Source organism: Rhinolophus hipposideros (genome assembly GCF_964194185.1).
Source record: "Rhinolophus hipposideros genome assembly, chromosome: 5".
NCBI classification, from domain to species: domain Eukaryota; kingdom Metazoa; phylum Chordata; class Mammalia; order Chiroptera; family Rhinolophidae; genus Rhinolophus; species Rhinolophus hipposideros.
The window spans coordinates 49,319,324-49,338,430 of NC_138051.1; the positions used below are offsets into that span (position 1 = coordinate 49,319,324).

At 36.4% G+C, this 19,107-nt stretch overlaps 1 protein-coding gene across 1 annotated transcript in view; it reads right to left on the reverse strand.

Annotated features, from left to right (window-relative positions):
* PRTG (protogenin) overlaps positions 1 to 18,298 on the reverse strand; it is a gene marked incomplete at its 5' end in the record, with an annotated part of 112,302 nt that extends 94,004 nt beyond the window's left edge. Inside the window, 2 exons of the mRNA XM_081048967.1 lie at positions 16,852 to 17,154; positions 18,193 to 18,298. Coding sequence (XP_080905093.1) covers positions 16,852 to 17,154; positions 18,193 to 18,298 — 409 coding nt within the window. The remainder of the gene's footprint in view (positions 1 to 16,851; positions 17,155 to 18,192) is intronic.
* Positions 18,299 to 19,107: the final 809 nt, after the last annotated feature.

The following is a 19,107-nucleotide window of genomic DNA, read 5'->3' on the forward strand; positions in this document are numbered from 1 at the left end:
ATTCTATGCAAGAGAGGAAAAGCAAAAGGCCACAATGAAGGTTTCTGGGATTTGCCATCTGAAAGCTTTTATTCTTCCAAAGAAAGAAGTTATGACCTTTGACATTGTGCTCTGTGCCAAAGAAACTGCTCATAAATGTATGTCAGTAATGGAGCAGAAATCAATAATTTAATTTAATCTAGTAAACTATTATGTAGTGGGACACAACATGTTGGAAAAGCCAAATGTCCTTTTCTTGTTAATGACACCTATGGTGCTATTTCATTAAGATGAAAGTTTTGTTCCTGTTTTATTTTTTTCATAATTTTATATTTTATGTTTTATATTTTTTTCATAATTTTCACTATCACATATGAAAAGTATCCAGCATTTCAAAGTTAACATAAATCTCTATTTTTCTTAAAAGAAAAACACTTTGTAAAAATCCATGCACACTTTTAACGGAATATTTTCATTTGACCTTCTTAAATATTATGGATAGGTTACCAAGTTTATAAGGCTAGGCCTCTTAAGACTCAAATTACTTTTCATAAATAATTTTATACACATACACATATATAATTAGTTTCATAAACTTACATGATTTTAACCACTATCTGAGTTGGGTGGCTTATTAAAATTGAATAATTGAATTGCTTAGAAAAGCAATAAGACCAAAAATAGCGGTTGGGAGATTGATTGTTTTCCTTGTCTTAACTGATTTTACTAAAATATTTCAAATATTTACAGATTGATGAGAAATTGTTGCATCTGTCATACCACATCAACCTTATTTGCAAAGATGATATTAGAAGATAAAGAACAGGGAAGTTTGTTTAAACATCGAGATTTCCTTCTCAAGTTGAAGACACAAAATAGGCTAAAAGTTTAGAAATGTGTATCTTGAGGAAACATCAGTTTAGTGGATAGCATAGAGAACTTTAATAACCCAATGATGAATGCCTTTTAATGATTTCATATACCTAATGATTGTTATTTTAAAAGAGCATGTTTCTCAAGACAGAACTGTGTATATTTAACAGTTATTTCAGATAAAATAAATAGCAATGTAAACATTTACACTAGTTCAGTAACTAAATTTTCTTATAATAACTATGGCATTGATAAAAGTTTTAGGAACATATGAAGTGGTATTATTTTGCTAAATCACAGCATAATAGTATTATTTATATTTGAAAACAATGTTGGACAATCTTAAAACAATGGGAAATTACCCCACTGCTAAGTTTTAAGCAAAATTCAGTGTCCCTAAAAACTATGCTTGTTTTCATTCTACTGAAACTGCTCTAAGACTTTAAGGACCTGTTAATTGCCTGGTACACAGAACATTTTTCAAATCTCGTTTTATTGAAACTCTTTGTTGCATCTGATATTGTTTCATGAACTGTTTGCAGCTCGTCCCTTGGCTTCTGTGATTTTGTACTCTCCTGGTTTTCCACCTACCTTCCTGACAATTGTGTTTTGTCTCTGTTGTTTGCCCTCTCTTCTTGCAGTGTACACTCATCCCGCTCAAAAAATACCTACTTAAACTTCGCCAAAGTCGGTCCTGGTGATACTCAATTTGGTACCTTCAGTGATGCCCTTTCTAACTTCCAACTGCTCTCTCGGACCACCTGCTAGACAGCTCCACCTCGACATCTCACAGACACCTTAAATGAACATTTCCCAAGCCAAATTCATACCCTTGTTTCTTCTGTTAGCTCCTCCTCCTGCGTTCTCTATTTCAGTTGGTGGCACCACCATTCACCAAGTCACCCAAACAAGAAATACTGACATTATCCTGAACTTCTCCCTTTCCTTTATTCCCCACATCTAACAAATAGAGCCTATTTTTAATCATAATTATCCCCTAAAATCTGTCTTCCCTTCATTCCCTTACCAGTGTTCTAGTCCAGGCTCGCAGGAGCTCTCACCATCATGCTGACACAGCCTCCATCTTGCCTCCCTTCCTGTTCACCTCTCTTCTGTTCTTACACACTCCAGTGGATCAGTCTCCAACACAAACTGGCCACTCCAATCCCTTGCAGCTCCTCCTCACTCACAGCTTCAATTCCAGGTTTCTTAATGCAGCAAATGCTATACAGTGAGTATTTCCTTAAGTGAATCCTGCCCATATCTTCAACTCCATTTCTGGCCACCATTTCCTTGAAATTTGCTCTCTAACAATACCAAACAGCTTATTATTCCATACGTATCACGTAGTTTCTTACTACTATACCTTACTGGACTATCCATCTACCTCATCTAACTAAAATCTAGTTTTTCTTTAAAATTCAGCTCAAGCATCACTTCCACAAGGATCTCTCCCTAAGCACCCACTGTCCCCATCCCAGACCTGGATATGCATGAGGAACTATTTAAAGACAAAGTGTCATGATGTCTGTAACTTACATTTTTTGACAGAGAGGACATAGAAAATATAACAAAATGTTAATTAACAGCTGGGAATCCAGGTGAAAGTTATTCAGGTGTTCATTACACTAAGCTTCCACTTTTCTGTAAATCTGAAAGTTTTCAATATAAAAAGTTGAGAAAAACAGTATTATATATGCAACTCTACCAGGAGTACACTCTACTATTGCATAATGACACTGCTTTAATAATTGCTTATTTATGAATTCCTTCCTCTCATTAACCTATCATTGTGGTCAGGGACTGTTTTTATTAACTGTGGCATTCTCAGGACCTAACAGAGTAGGCTTTAAGTAAAATTTTTTTGTGGGGGGAGGGGAATGAATGACAGCACTACATCAGAAATAGGCCTAAACACAGAATTCTCAATAAGCCAGTAAGTATTTTAGTCTCTACAATGTGCTAAGCATTTTCTTGGGCACTCTGGCAGTATAAGGGACTATCAGTCAAAGTCAATGAGAAATTCCATTAACTAGCACTGAGCTGAGACAATGAGGAAAGAGAAAAGTATTTGGGAGAGATGCTGAAGACTAAAATGAAGAGAGCCAGGATTACACAGAGAAGTGAAGTTAGAAAGTTAAGAACTAAGTCTGCAAAGCTCAGGCATGTAGTTTCTGAGGTAAGTGATTCTTCAAGACTCCACCCATATTTCAGTTCCTGCAAAATGGTAGACTGAGTAAACACAGATGCTCTCTCCCACTAAAAACAGAAATGTTGTACAGAACATACTCAAAACAACATCACTACCACTAACAAAATTTTAAGGACAAGGTCAGAGCAGTAAACTTTAGCCTGATACCACAATGGCCCAGAGATGACTATAGACTTCTGGGAAAAAGATGTAGTTTTGTTCCATCACAACATAGTTAACTGAAACCTGGAGCTGGGCTCCTGGAAGCCCTTGGAGAAAGATCAGTAGAAAAACTCACGCACCAGCAAGATGAGCAACAAGGAGGCTATATTCTAAATGAGAAGAAATGTTTCCCATGACAACATAAACCACTGGCCTATAAAACACACTTGTGTAGATTCTAAATTTATACAACTAATATAGAGCAGCCAAGAATTACCTCCAAATTAGTCCATGAAACTTTGGGGTACCAAATAGAAGCAAACACTTCCAAAATACAGGATATATTAAGCCTTACTAAAGATGAGCTCATAAGGAAAAAATCACCAGACACAGAAGAGGAGGAGGAGGCTGGCACCTCAAGAACTTGGGATAACAGTACAGTTGAAGGAAACTGTAAGATAAGGTTTTAAAATGTTTTAAAATGCCATAAGAAAAGAATGCAATAATTTGGGAATCAATTAAAAAGGATTGGTGAACAGAGCCTAAGAGACATGTGGAACACCAATGAACAGACCACCATACACATTATGGGAGTTCCAGAAAGAGTAGAGAGAAAGAATGGGGCATAAAGAATATTTGAAGAAATAATGGCTGAAAACTGTCCAAATTTGATGAAAAAATTAATATACATACCCAAGAAGTTCAACGAAATCCAAGCAGGATAATTTAAAAGAGATCCACACAGAAGTAGATTTATAATCAAACTGTTGCAAGGCAAAGGCAAAGAGAGAATCTTGAAAACAGCAAGAGAGAAGCGATTTGTCACATACTTATTTCTCAATAAGATTAACAGCTTATTTCTCATCAGAGACCATGAAGACCAGAAGATAGTAGAATAACATATTTAAAGTAACTTAGAAAACTATAAACCAAGAATTCTATATCCAGTAAAACTGTCCTTCAGAAATGAGGCAGAACTTAAGACATTCCCAGATAAACAAAAGCTAAGGCAGCTCATCACCACTAGACCTGCCCTACAAGAAATGCTAAAGGGACTCCTTCAGGTTGAAATGAAAGGACACTGGATAGTAACTCAAAGCCATATGAAGAAATAAAACTCTTCCAGTAAATGTAACTAAATAGGCTAATATTAAATTCAGTATTATTTTATTTTTGGGTTGTACCACCACTTTTTATTTCCTACATAATTTAAAAGACAGATGCATAAAATTAATTATAAATCTTTATTATGAAGCACACAATGCATAAATATATAGTTCATCACAGTAATATAAAAGGAGAGAATGAGCTGCACAGGAGCAGAGTTTTGCATGATATTGAAGTCAATTTGGCATCAATATTAACTAGATTGTTATAAATGTTAAGTGTAACTTCTGTGCTAACCACAAAGAACTATCTAAAAATTATACACAAAAGGAAATGTGAAGGTAGTCAAAATGGTTCACTACAAAATATCAACTTAACACAAAAGAATGCGGGAGTGGAGAAAATGAGGGATAAAAAAGGTACAAGACATACAGAAGATAACAGCAAAATGGTAGAAATTCTTCATTATTAGTAATTACATTAAATGTAAATGGATAAAAGTCTCCATCAAAAGGGAAAGGCTGGCAGAATGGATTTTTAAAAATGATCTAGCAGGGGCCAGCCCAGTGGTTGAGGTGGTTGGAGCACCGTGCTCCTAACGCAGAGGTCGCCGGTTCGATTCCCACATGGGCCAGTGAGCTACACCCTCTATAGCTCTAAATTATGCATGAATTTCCTAAATAAATGGAAAGATACACTGTTTGTGGATTAGAAGACTTAATATTATTAATATATCAACACTACCCAAAGCCATCTACAGATTCATGCAATCCATATTAAAATTCCAACATTCTTTTATATAGAAATGGAAATGCCAATCCTAAATTTCAAATGGAATTACAAGGGGCCATGAATAGCCAAAACAGTCTTAAGAAAGAGCAAAGTTGAAGGATGCACATTTCCCGATTTAAAAACATACTAGAACACTACAACAATCAAACAGTATGGTACTGGCATAAAGGCAAACAAATAGCCTGATGGAATAGAATCGAGAAACCAAAAATAAACCCTCATATAGCTATGGCCAATCAATTTCAACAAGGGTGTCAAGTCCATTCAATGGGGGAAGAATAGTCTCAATGGTGCTGGAACAACTGAACTTCCACATGCAACAGTGTGAAGCTCGACTCCTACCTTTTGATTTGGTAATGGATTCTTATATCTGACACCAAAAGGACAAAGAAAAAGTAAATTGGACTTCATTAAAATTAAAAACTTTTGTGCATCAAAGAATATTATCAAGAAAGTGAAATGACAAAATACAGAATTGGGTAAAAGATTTGTAAATCATAAAACTAATAAGGGTTTAATATCCAGAATACACGCATAACTCCTATAACTCAACCACAAAAAGATCAACAACCCAATGTTTTTAAAACATGGGCAAAGAATTTGAATATATATTTCTCTAAAGAAACTATACAAATGGCCAAGAAACACATGAAAAGATGTCAACAGCATTAGTCATAGGGAAACACACATCAAAACCGCGAAATAGCATTTCACACCTACTATGTAGTTTGGGTTTTTTTTGGGGGGGAGGGGAACAACAAGTGTTTGTGAAGATGCAGAAAAGTTGAAGCCCTTGAATATTGCCAGTGGCACCATAAAATGGTGCAGCCACCTAAGAAAACAGTTTGGTGGCTCCTTAAAAGGCTAAATGTAGAATTACCATATGACCTAGCAATTCTACTCCTAAGTATACACTCAAAAGAATTGAAAACAGGGACTCAAACAGATAGTACTTGTATGCCGATGTTCATTGCAGAATTATTCACAATAGCCAAAAGATGGAAACAATCCAAGTGTCCATAAACAGATGACTAGATAAATAAAATGTGGTATCACACAATGAAATCTTATTCAGCCATAAAAAGCAACACAGTACTGATACATGTTACAACATGGATGAAGCTTGAAAATATTATGCTAAGTGAAAGAAGTCAGACACAAAAGTCCACATACTATATGACTATGATTCTCTTCTTAGGATATGTCCAGAATATGTAAATCCATAGAAACAGAAATTAGATGAGTAGTTCCAGGGGATAAGGGAGCAGACAATTGGGATGTGTGGGGTTTCTATTTGGGTGATGGGTATATTTTAGAATTAAATAGTGGTAATAGATGCACAAAAGCCACTGACTTGTCTACTTTAAAAGGGTGAACTTTGTGATATGTGAATTCTATCTGAATAAAACTGTCATTAAAAATAAAAAACATTTCCATGCTAGGCATAGGCTGTCACTATTCCCTTCTTTCCATGACATAATAATAATGACACATACTCAACCACTTATTTAAAATTCATTTCTTTGATTATGAAAGAGCCTCATTCCATTGCAGGTTATTCGGAGAGACACTGAAAATCACTGCTTTACAGAAAACTTCCATTTGGACAGATACATCAACAAACGCTGAGCCCCTAAAAGGACTGGAGCGCAATCTTCCTGCATTGAGGTTATATGTGCAAGAAAATAAATTCCATAAAGTGTTACACGACAGATAAAAATGGAAACACATTAGCAATTTTATTTCAAAATTACCTATTTACTACATCAACAGCAAAATCCTATATGAGTACAGTAGTAAAGGGTAAGTTGCACAATGATAAAATTAAGTCATATTTTTAAAAATAAATATTAAGAAATTAAAGAAGTGTCTTTAATTTCAATGTCGGTTCCGTTACCCTTCTCTTTTCTATATTCTGGATTTGATGCGATACATTTGAATATAGAAAGACACATTTCCACACAATACAAAGGGCGAAATTTTTATGTAAGCATTGTGAATTCATATCTAGAAAAGGCAAATCTGAGCTCTGATCCTAGATCTAGTAGCTGTGTCGTTAAGCAAGACGGTTACCTTCTTCCAGCTTCATATTCCTTATTTGTAAAATAGAAATTTCTAAGCTACAAGTTGTGATCTTTATTCATGTTAGGAGGAAGGCAGAATGACACTGCAAGTCAAATTAGGGAGCAAAGACTCTCTCCTGACTAGGATTAGTTTTAGGGAATCTTAAGGTTCTTTCTTCAAATGTTCATTACCAGCATCTTAACAAGTATTTAAAAGCTTAAAGATCAATGGCAAATAATAATGTATTTTCTTTGTCTCTCTTTTATTTCATTTTAAAAAGCTGTCATCCCCTTCTGACAGTTTAACAGGGCAAAACTTCTGATTGTCAGCTTCTTTCTATCCTGAGAAAGAATGGTGTCAATTCTAGCATGGTAAGAAACTGGTCACTTCTCTGTTGACCAACTGGGGATCCACTTATAATGTCTCATTGTACCATTTGCTAAGCAGAAGTCTCTCCCTAAATATCAGAGCTTCCAAATTGACATCTGGTGGACTGAAAATTAAACTTCACATACTTCACAAAGTTAAAATTTCACAGATTTTCTTTTATACTTCCTTGCATACTATTAATTATTGCTGATTTCTAAAAATGTAAATCTTAAGGTAAAGATACTTGCAGACTTTGAAGAAATCATATTCCATCACTGGGATAACTTTGATAATCTCCTTGGTAAGAATTCTAGCAATATTATTGCTTTACTGAAGTTGGTCCCTCACTTAAAATCATATTAAAGTATTACTAGGGGGCTAGCCCAGAGGCTCAGGCAGTTAGAGCTCCATGCTCCTAACTCCGAAGCTCCGAAGGCTGCCGATTCAATTCCCACATGGGCCAGTGGGCTCTCAACGACAAGGTTGCCAATTCTATTCCTCGAGTCCCGCAAGGGATGGTGGGCTCCGCCCCCTGCAACTAGCAAGGGCAACTGGACCTGGAGCTGAGCTGCGCCCTCCACAACTAAGACTGAAAGGACAATAACTTGACTTGGGAAGAAAAAAAAAAAAACCAATAAAGTATTACTAGGTGAAAGCATGAAAATGTGGCCTTCTTGAACATATAAAAAGTGAATTTTTTTTATTCAGAAAGCAGTAAAGACATTTAACTGGTAAAATTATCTAAGAAAAGCTGTGATCTCCCTTTTAAAAAGAAATATCAAAATGGCCTACTAACATCAAAGCATGTTTTTCTTATTATGTACCTACTCTGGAGTCAGTATTTTAATTGATGTTAATGTAAAACCAATCAGAGGGACTCATGCTAATTCAGTTTGAAAGTGGGAGGGGGGAATTAAACCTTATCATTCTTAATAGGAATTGCTGGTGGTGGTGGGGAGCCAGTATAATCTACTCCATTAAAATACATCCTCAGGAGAGTTTAGTAAAACTCTCTTAAAATGAAATCAGTACTATTTTTTTAAACACCAAGTCAATAAACATCAGCACATAATTTAATTATTAGCAGAACCAGACACGTATTTGTAAACTTACACCTCTCATGCACTATGCCAACCTTCAAAGCAGCACAATTATCCTTAACTGTCCAGTCTCAGACAAAGTAACTTACTTTTCTAGGCTCTTAAAAATAGTACTAGTTCAAATTATCACACTGGTTTAGGACCTCCCCATCTCTTGAGGCAGATCCCTCTAAGGTTCAAGACAAGAGCATGAATTCTTATAGTATCAAGTTAAATAATGGCCAAGCTTTAAAATATTTTTTTTCAGTGACTTAAATGCAATGTGATTGGATTCAGTCTTATAAAAAATATCATTTATTGTCCATTTACTTACAATTACAGTAGCAGAATTTTAAAAATAAGGGCACTGTGTTGCTTAATATCCATTCCCTCTATTTTTCCAGCTACCCATTTTTACAGATAAGACAAGTAAGTACCAGAATGAATGAGTAATTTGTCTAAAGTCATATAAGTCACCAGCAATGGAGAAGAAATTAATGCTTGGCTCTCCTGCCTTATTGTTATCCTTTCTGCTTTGCCATTGCAACTCCCAGCAACTCAATAAAAAATAGAGCAGTACAAAGAATACTGACCAGATATTGGAAATTGTCAACATTAAAATTTCTTTATGAAATGACAACAAGAACAAGCAAGAACTCGTGTACATTAAAATTCTATTTTGACACAAACGTGTGCATTTTCCTCTTTTGTTTTGAACTAACTGATTTGTTCTATTTCAAGTATTTTTTTTGGAGTAGGACATATGTTACCAAATGTTCAGCCAGTCTTGCCCAGCATTGGAGCCACTCATTAAAAGAGTCTGCTTCCTCCTTCATCCATCTCAACTTGCCAGTTGGGCCACCAGTGGTTATTAGCCTCTACAGGTGACCACCAACATGTAGCAACAATCATAACTTTTACTAGCATAAATAGCTAACCAAATGGGAGCACATACAAAGAGTGGTATCTTGGGAAAGATACAGAGTACGACTTCCTGCCCACTACTCATAAGTAATCTAAAACAAATATTTCAATAATACCCACTCAAAAATTTGCCTGCAACTTTCTATATTCTAATTAACATACTATAGTGTCTAATTATTTTCCCTTTATGCACCCCATGATGCTCTCTCAGATCCTACAATCTTTACTTCATTATCTGCAAGAAGTTAAATTGCTTCTGCCCAAAATAAGAGTATGGTACCATTGAATTAGCTGAAAAGATTTCTGTTAACCATTCACCCAACGAACCACCTACTACACAGTAAATGTTATTCTCTGGGCTGTTCATCTCATAGTTTTACTTCTCTCTGTGCAGAGCATTACAAAGACATCCTTCAGCATTTACCACACATGGAGATTTCTCACGTTCTCAGCTATGGTGTCCATCACATCAATAAAATAAAAGATGCTGCGTAAACAGGGTTAAATGAAATTTGCATTTACTCTTTAACTAGATATCCTCCCCCAAAACACCAAAAATCCTGAAATCAAAGTAAATGGACATATAGAAAGGTATATTCTCTTTTTGTTGTTTAACTTTTATTTGTTTTAAGTGTGTTTTTCCAGGACCCATCAGCTCCAAGTCAAGTAGTTGTTCCAATCTAGTTGTGGAAGGTGCAGCTCACAGTGGCCCATGTGGGGATCGAACCGGCAACCTTGTTGTTAAGAGCACTGCGCTCTAACCAACTGAGCTAACCGGCCACCCCCAGAAGGGTAAACTCTTAATAGTTTTCAATGTACCATCTATGTGAAAAAGGGATAGAGAAAGACATCATCACTTCAACTTAGACAAACAATGACCCAAACACACTTTTTTATCCGGCTTCCTTGACAATACTTTAAAATAGCAAATAGTTCCCTAATCAATACCTTTAGCACTAACACCAAAAAAAGTAGAACATCTATATGCTAATTAACATACTATAGTGTCCAATTAACATACTATATTGTCACTAAAAAGTGAGAACATAGCAAGCAGAAGACAGAAACAGTTAAAATAACTAATGGCCCCAATATGACTTGGAAACAAATTTCCTACTACTTTCAGAAACATCAGTGGTTCTCAACCAGGGGTAATTTTCCCTCCAAACCACATTTTTTGGTTGTCACAGCTGAGAGGGCGTACTATTGGCATCTGGTGTGTAGAGACCAGGGATGCTATTACCCATCCTATATTGCACAAGACAGCGTCCACAACAAGGAATTATTCATCCCCAAATGTAAATTGCACCAAAGCTGAGAAACCCTGAGAAATGCAATCCACAACAAGAAGTACATATTTCTTTTTTTTCTTTCTTTCTTTATCGTATTATTATATTAGTATTTTGGGGGGAGAGGGGTAAATGTTGGTGGAGTGGAAGATCCATTCTGCATAGTACAAAAAAGACTACCAAACAATAAAAAGGCCATTTTGGAGGACTATTCCAAAAGAATGTAATTTATTTAGAAAAGTCTATATGAAGCAGCATTATTTAAAAAACTGTTGCACTGTTCTAAACAGGATTTCCTATAGTTTCCTAAGGTACATTTTTATAAGATAATTTATTTTCCATCAGTCCAAAGAACTCAGCCTAATGAGGATACAAGTTTGAAACTAGAACCCTGAACAATGATTGCATTCTCCAATAGTCACTTGATTAATCCACTATAAATGCAGCTTATAAAATACACACACACGCACACACACAGAAAGGGCAAACCCTCCAGAAACTGAAAAAACAAACATTTTTAATTCATGCCTTCTGCTCAGTCTGTAAGAATTTGACTTTTAAAGCTCATCAAAAGCAATTTCTGAGAACCAGAGGTTAAAAAAAAAAACAAAAAACAAGGAATGTAAAAGTCAGGAAAGTATTTGTCAGATTAGTGTCAGAGACCTTTGTGAGGATGATGCCTTTATCCTCTGCAATACATATCCCTACAGCGGTTCACGTAGCTTCAGAATTACAGCCGCTGAAGTTAGTCTGGTACATTTTTACCTTTTTTGTACATCACCATTGTCAACTGTTGACTGTGAGCTTGCTCTGTGCAGGTTACCATATTAAAGCAACTGCCAATATTCAATGATTACAACTGTATCTGCTTCTTCCTCTCTTATTTACCAAGAGTTATTTTATTTATTTATTTATTTATTTATTTATTTATTTATTTTATTTACCAAGATTTAAATGTTTAAAAAATCCTTTAATAAGAGTTTAAAAAATCTTTTAATAAGAAGTTTGGACACTACAAACTACCAGAAGTATTAAAATAGTGCTAAGAATGAAAACTCAATTTGGGGTGAAATTTTTAGGATTTCCCTTAAAATGCTCAAAAATCATAGCTGTTTTTAAAATTCAAGTATGATCCTCAACAAAATGCCTGACTCAACATTATTTTTCATATAAATATCTCTCAAAGTTGTAGTTAAGAATGTAAGTGTTTTCGAAAAAGTAACCTCAAATGCATCTATTTGTTAATTGAAATATTCCTTTAACCTAAAACTCTGATTAAAAGATTTGTTTTTTGCTATTCTTTTAAATTGCTCTGGACTTCATCAATAGGCCTAGCTGTTAAATTCAGGAGCAATGACAACAAATCCCTGGGCAAACAACTGTGAGGCCCTTTCTCTAGAATAATCAGAGATAATTGACAAAAGAGGGACATACCAAATGCCCTTTCAAAATTCCATTAACAGACTGGATAGAAGCAAAATAAACAAACACATTTATATACATCTTGAAGCAAATTATAATTCTACCCCTCAGTGGATCCTGCTTTGTTAAAAAGTTAAAAAAAAAAAAATCCGACAACTTTGAAAACAGTGAGATAGTGTTACACATTTCTGAAAATGAGAAATGATCTTCCTTAATCAAGTGCAAAGTGGAAAAAACTGGTTCCATTACCCAGTGATTATAATGTACCTTATAAACCTTTTAAGTAGACAGACTCTAAGAACCAAGTGTCATGTAAATAAGACTCTAGACTCTAGAGCTATGTTGGTGCAAAAGTAATTGCGGTTTTTGCAATTATTTTTAACCTTTTAAACCAGTTACTTTCGCACCAACCTCATATATATGCTTTTACTTCCCTAAGTTAACTGATGCAATTTTAAGATGGTCAGTTTGTACTTCTGAACCACACCCCCTTTTTAAAGATGATTTTTCTTGGATCCCAGGCAGCGTTATCTGAACCTTACCTACAGTGTTGGCAGATTGACCTCTCTAAACATCTCAGTTCTTATTTTCCCAAAATAAAATTACTTTTACTTTTGTGTTAGCACTCTTGAATTAGGGCTGGTAACTGTTAACAGCTTGATTTGAAGTGAACATTTGCAGAGGTAAGTGATACTGTCCTTTACAGCATCCACAAATCTCAATAAAAAGTGACTATGTAGCAACATCTTGCCCAGGATCATTAATAACACTCAAAATCTAGGCTATTAGTCTCATGGTCCTTATCGTTCTCTTTGCAATATACCACCCACCCTCTTTCTTTTTAACATGACTCTTTAGATGTTTTCAATACATTTTAACTTCACATTTCAAGATCAACTTTCAGCTATAATTTATGTATTACTCTTTAAGATAGAAACCACAGAACAGTTTTCATTTAATCTCACACAAAAAACCTCAAGTTTCATCTCAATTAAAACTGAAGTGATAAACATTCTTTTCAGGGGGGGGGGCGGAATCAACATCCTTTTAAAGGAAACGACTGTTACGTCAAGTTATAGAAATGCAACCCCCCAACAACTTGATGGATGCCAAAACTAACCTCAAATTTTTGGAGAAAAAAAATCTATCATGAAGTTACTATATAATTCCTATGGTCTTCTAAATACAAATGTCACTTAAAAATTATTTTTCACCCAACTGAACAGTCCTGAAAAACCTGAGAAATATAAGCCAGCTTTATGTTCTCTTTCCCTCTATCCTAAGACTTCAATTTCCACCTTTTATGGAAAGGAAATAAACAACTAGCTTCCTGTTCAATCACTAGCTTACAGCCAGTCTTTTACACATCACAGAACACAACCCGCCTCCTTCTTTACTTTTCTCAAATGTCTCTTATCTTAATTTAAACTTGTTGAAATATAAGACTGTTTTACCACACTAATGCTTTCCTATGAAATTTATCTTACTTACTTCAACATTAAGAATGCAAGAAACGTCAAGATGTCCATAGATTACTTCTTACTCCTAAAACATTTAAATCAAATTATTTACATAGTGAAGACTTAGCACCCATGAAAGTGAGAATTCGATTTGCCAAAAGTTTAGAATATTGAAATTTATAGCAAATGGTTTAATCTTCTGTTCTTACTATATACAACTAGAAAAAGGGCCTCCCACACCACTACCCTTTCTATTCCAATTACATGAAAATGTAAAACAGCTAAAATGGCTATCAACAAAAGGGATTACCTTTAAAAAAAAAAAAACTAAATATTACTTTAACCCTATATTTTCCTTTAAAAATGGGATGCCTTAGAAAAACGAAGTTAGACAAATTCTTTTGTGCTTGGATGAACAACAGGAAAGCAAAGCCTCCAGGCCTTTGAGGAGGAACCTTGTCCCCAAAGCAGGCTCTGATGTGCTTGGGAGATAAGGCTCCATAGTGACACTTAAGGAAAGGCCTGTTCACATTTGAATTTCTGCATTCCTCAAGAACAATTCATGGCAATAACTAACTTTGCAGAAGAGCTACATGAAAGCTTTGGCCAATGAATGAGGGTCATCTGCTCTTTATCACAAGGGTAAACCTCATCCTGGCCAGTTTCTAACCTTTTAACCCTGTGAATTCCTAATTTACACATGAATAATGGAATTCTTGCCTAGAGTGCAACTTTCAGCTTCTAGTTCCTAAGTTTAGAAACCAAGACTTGATTGCCAGTGTGTTAAAAATCTAAAACTTGCACCGATTAAAGTTTTATATTTCCAGGTACTGTATTATTACACTTCTGAACCAAAAGATATACTTGCTGACAAAAATCTCTGACCAGAAGTAAAAAGAACATACTTGCACCCTGCCGCTATCAGTAACTAAAGAGAACTAGCTTTAAAAAAAAGAAAAAGAAAAGAAAAACAGAATGTCCACTTAATGCCTATTATCTTCCTGTTTAATATGTATTACATCTTTACCCTGAACATAAAATAAAGTCATTTGAGCCTACATCATTGGACATTGCTTCTTAGACATCAGAACTAACTTTGTGAATTCAGAATCTCATATTTGTAAAGAAAAATCTAAACCTACTATGCATTTATTTTAAATCTGTAATACTGAATGCAATTTATTAACAAAATAATACCTCCTCAGTTAAATAAAATGTATGTATATGAACCATGTGGTCCCTATAATGAACTGACTACAGTGGATATTTAATAGCAAAGCAATGGTTTCTACATTGTTTTCACAGGAAAGTTTTCCATACTTATAATAAGAAAACTACTTCATCACAAGAGCCTTCAAAATGATTCACATCTAGCTAAATACTTATTATTTATTTTCATAAAAATAACAAAAATGTAAATAGCAAAACTGCAATACTAACATTTGTTTCACTGTTACTAACATTTCTTACATCATTCAGACTACTTATGACATCTGAAAGCTCTGTGCTTTGAAAGTATTTCTGGGTGCCCCAGAATTCTGTCAGGCTTCCAAGGAGGTCATGGATATACCATGTGGTCATGACAAATGCTTCATCTCTTCAAGGCCCATCTGCCCCCCCTTCACTTTCCATCTTGCCCCTCCCCTCTCCAGCAAGGTAATACCAGTTACGTTTCCTGGGTATGAAAACACAAGATTCCTCAAACCCCCCAAAAAGGAAAAATTACAACTCTATAAAACAATTCTACATTAGACAAAAATTAAATGAATAGAACATAAGCATAAAAAGCGCACTATCCTGAAAACAGTATTGCACAGAAAAACCACTATTTAACAACAACAAATGATTATGGTCAAAAAAAGGAAGTTTATCTGAAATTGTCTCAGGTTTATGCTATTCTTGGGGGGAAGGGAGCTAGAATTGGAAACTTCCCACTTTTCTGACATATTTCAATACAAAAAATGTCTTTGCTTGCAATTTATTTTCTACAATTAGTCATTATTGTACAAAGAAAATAAAGCACGAATTTGAAGGTGACAGAAATATGGCCAGGGACATATACAATCACCTAGGAAACCCCTGCCAATAGCTTCCTGAATTTCAACTGTGTAGATTTTGAAGAAACTATTTCCTAAAGATTATGCCTTTATTTCAAGAGCTCCCTCTTCCTATTGTTCATCTAGTAAATGATCAATTTGTAGATACAGTTAAAAAAAAATCTGTCTTTTGTGGATCAACAAAAGCATGTAGCTAGGATACCTATACAACTATTTTAAAGAAACAGTTGTGTTTCGTTGGTTTTAGAAAAAGATTTAAATGGTCTATTGTAATGTTGAGTGCTATGCTGTGTTTGATCACCTGAAGAAGTGGAAAGCCTCAGTGGGAGCAAGGAATTCCCTATCTATCCTAGGCCCATCTTTATACTCCACTCCAGCCATCAGGTCAACCGCCAAGCAGTGGCTCACCTGGACACACGGTTGATCGGATGGGGTTGTTGATATAAAGGAAATCATTAGACAGCAAATTTTATGACAACTGGCAAAAAAAAAATGGGCAGACCTGGTTTAAGTCCATTAGGCATAATATGGAAATGGCCTTAATCTCCTTCTCTCCCAGCAGGAAAAGACTAGGAATACTTCAAAGCCTTGAGAGTTACTGACCAATGCCCTCTTACAATTAAAAGCAACATGGGTGATCTTAAAGCAGTCAGAGAAATGGAAGGTTGGGCTATAAGAAAGATTTAGCACTCAAGGGCCAGCTACAAAGCAGAAATTAGTTGCTTGTGATTTTAAAAATATACTTACTAATTTACAAAAGATGAGATTTGAGAACAACTGTTGTTGTGCTGGCCAAACTTTTAAACCTAACTCTTCTCGTAGTGTGAAACATTTATATTTATATAAAGCCACTTCTATAGGTTTGGTGTTTTAAACCTACTTTGACTTTTTTTCCTCAATCACTCATTTGAATTGTTTTTTCTCAGCTTTTTCTGAATGCCTTATTTGATAGCTACTATTTGATAGCTATCAAAAAACTTCTTAATGTTTGTGTGATTTTTAGGGTTAGCATACAAATGAATCAAGAAATCATCAGAATGTAGCAATGAAAAGGGTCAAATAATCAAGAACTTAAACACTTACTTGATAAGGTAAGATGAGCTTTTTGACTAAGAATGGCTCCATATTTGTTCATTGCCAAGCACTGATAAAACCCTTCATCAGATTGCTCTCCTCGCTTGCCTTCCACCTCACTGATGTATAAAGAGCCGTTAGACAGAACCTGGATCCGTTTATTTTCAGACACTTTTGCTCCATTTTTCAACCATGTGACCTTAATAGGAACTTCTCCATGAGCCTGGCAATCTAACACGATTGGGTCCTTTCTTGTGACAGTTACATCCTGTGGTTCTTTTATAAAAAACAGTTCGCTAAAGCACCACACTCCTATAAGGAAAAAGGGGGAAAGGCATATCAAGAATTATAAGAACAAAATCACTTCTTAACCCACAATTGTAAAGCACATATTCAGAGTGTAATAAAACAAAGTTTAACAAACTATATTAGTTAACCTACAAACATCTTAATAAACCAATCTAAGTGTCAGCAAACCTTTCGAACAAACCAGAGAAATCACATTTTACAATATCTACACTAAAAGCATAGGGAAGATTTCAATAACTTCTATGCCTTGTAAGAATTCTGTTCTCAAGTTTCTTGCTAGAGTTTCAAAATCATCAGGAAAACTCATGGGCACAAGTCTTTTGCTCCTTTTACAAGCTTGTCAAAAAGATCTTGAACAGAGTAAGTCGTAAAAGTCTAATTTTACAAGAAATCATTAGCAAAACCCCAACTCTGTGAACAAGCAAGTTTATTTCCTCGTCCCTTGAAGTGTTTTTGGAACCCTTGGAACCTACTCCTTTGGGAAGTGCGTTTATCTTTTGTGACAAATTACAAGTTTGCATTTTTTATTATATCTGCTCTTTTACAGGAAAGACTGTCTCTTCTCCTTGAAAGAGACCCAATTTACTTTATTTCTGCAGTCAGATAGGTATTTAAAGGACAAACAGTTGACTGAAAAGTTGGTTACTCTTGCTGCTTGTACTCAGTGGGTAATCGGATTAGGAAACTTTTATTTCATTTTTTTTAGAACTGCCAACTGTTGGAAAAAATGCATGACTAATTGGTCCTTACTGTCTAATAGGGATAGGAGATTGCTTAATCAACCAGTACACGTTTTTAACAGAGCAGAGGAAGGACTTTATCCTAAGCATACATATCGTGCCCGGTCCCCTCCAGGATAAAGCATCCAATGACCAGCTAATACAAGGGCCAGATAAAGTCTTGCATATTGACTGGGGCCGAGTGGAGTGTCAGAGGTTTGGAGGGAACGTTTCATCTTCCTTCTGTTTTGAATCCAAGATTCAAACCCCCGGGATTGGTCTCTGTCTCTCATCAAGGCAGGTCCTCGGTAACCTCACACACTAGTCACGTTCCCACTCCAGGGCTGACGACTTCTAATGGATGCCCAGGGCGACGCGAGCGACCCTAACAGTCCCGCACTGAGAGGACAACTCCGGATGGCGCCCATTGTGTTCCCCAGTCACATCTGACTTTGATCCTTTTCTCATGCTAACAGAAAACTACCTCCTCCAGGGAAAAAAACAAAGTCCGGGGTTTGTCACCGTAAACAAATAAAACAACCCATTCGCCTGAACACCAGCCCCCCCAACATCAACTACATCCACTTCCCACTTTTTATCTCTTTGAGGATAAACCAACACGATGCCAAAGAAAAATTAGTTCCTCCAAGTTTGCACGAGGCTAACCTAGAGTTTGGAGAAATCTTCAGATTCGTACACACCTCAGGCCCTGCCTGAACATACCTGGCAGCGAGAAATAAAGCCTATTTAGACGCCTTCCTTCTCAGCTTCGGGCACCTTTCTCCCTCCCTCCCCTCCGGGACACAAATCAGCGACGCAACTTTCAATCCTCTTTTATTAATTCCACCTCTCCCGTCGCTTCCTCGATCCGCAGCCAGGAAAGTGGGGGCACTAGGGGTGCTAATCTGGGCGCTGAGTTCACCTCCTCGGTCCCCTGCCCGAAAACGTGGGGGAACCCCCCGGGCCAGCAGGGGAAGCCGCGCAGAACCGCGGCGCCCCCTGCGTGGCAAGGCTGCCACTAAGGAAACAATATAAATAAAGCCACGTGCGGCCGCAGCGGCTCTGGCAGGCTGGCTACCGGGGGCTGGGGCTGGCCGCGGAGGCGAGGACGCGGCGGCAGCGCGGACAATGGCGCCAGGAGGAAGGGGCGAGAGTGGACAGCGGACGCTCCGGCCCTGCAGCCCGCGGCCGGGGAAGCGCAGCGGGGCGGGACATGTGCCGGGAGAGGCGCCCACAG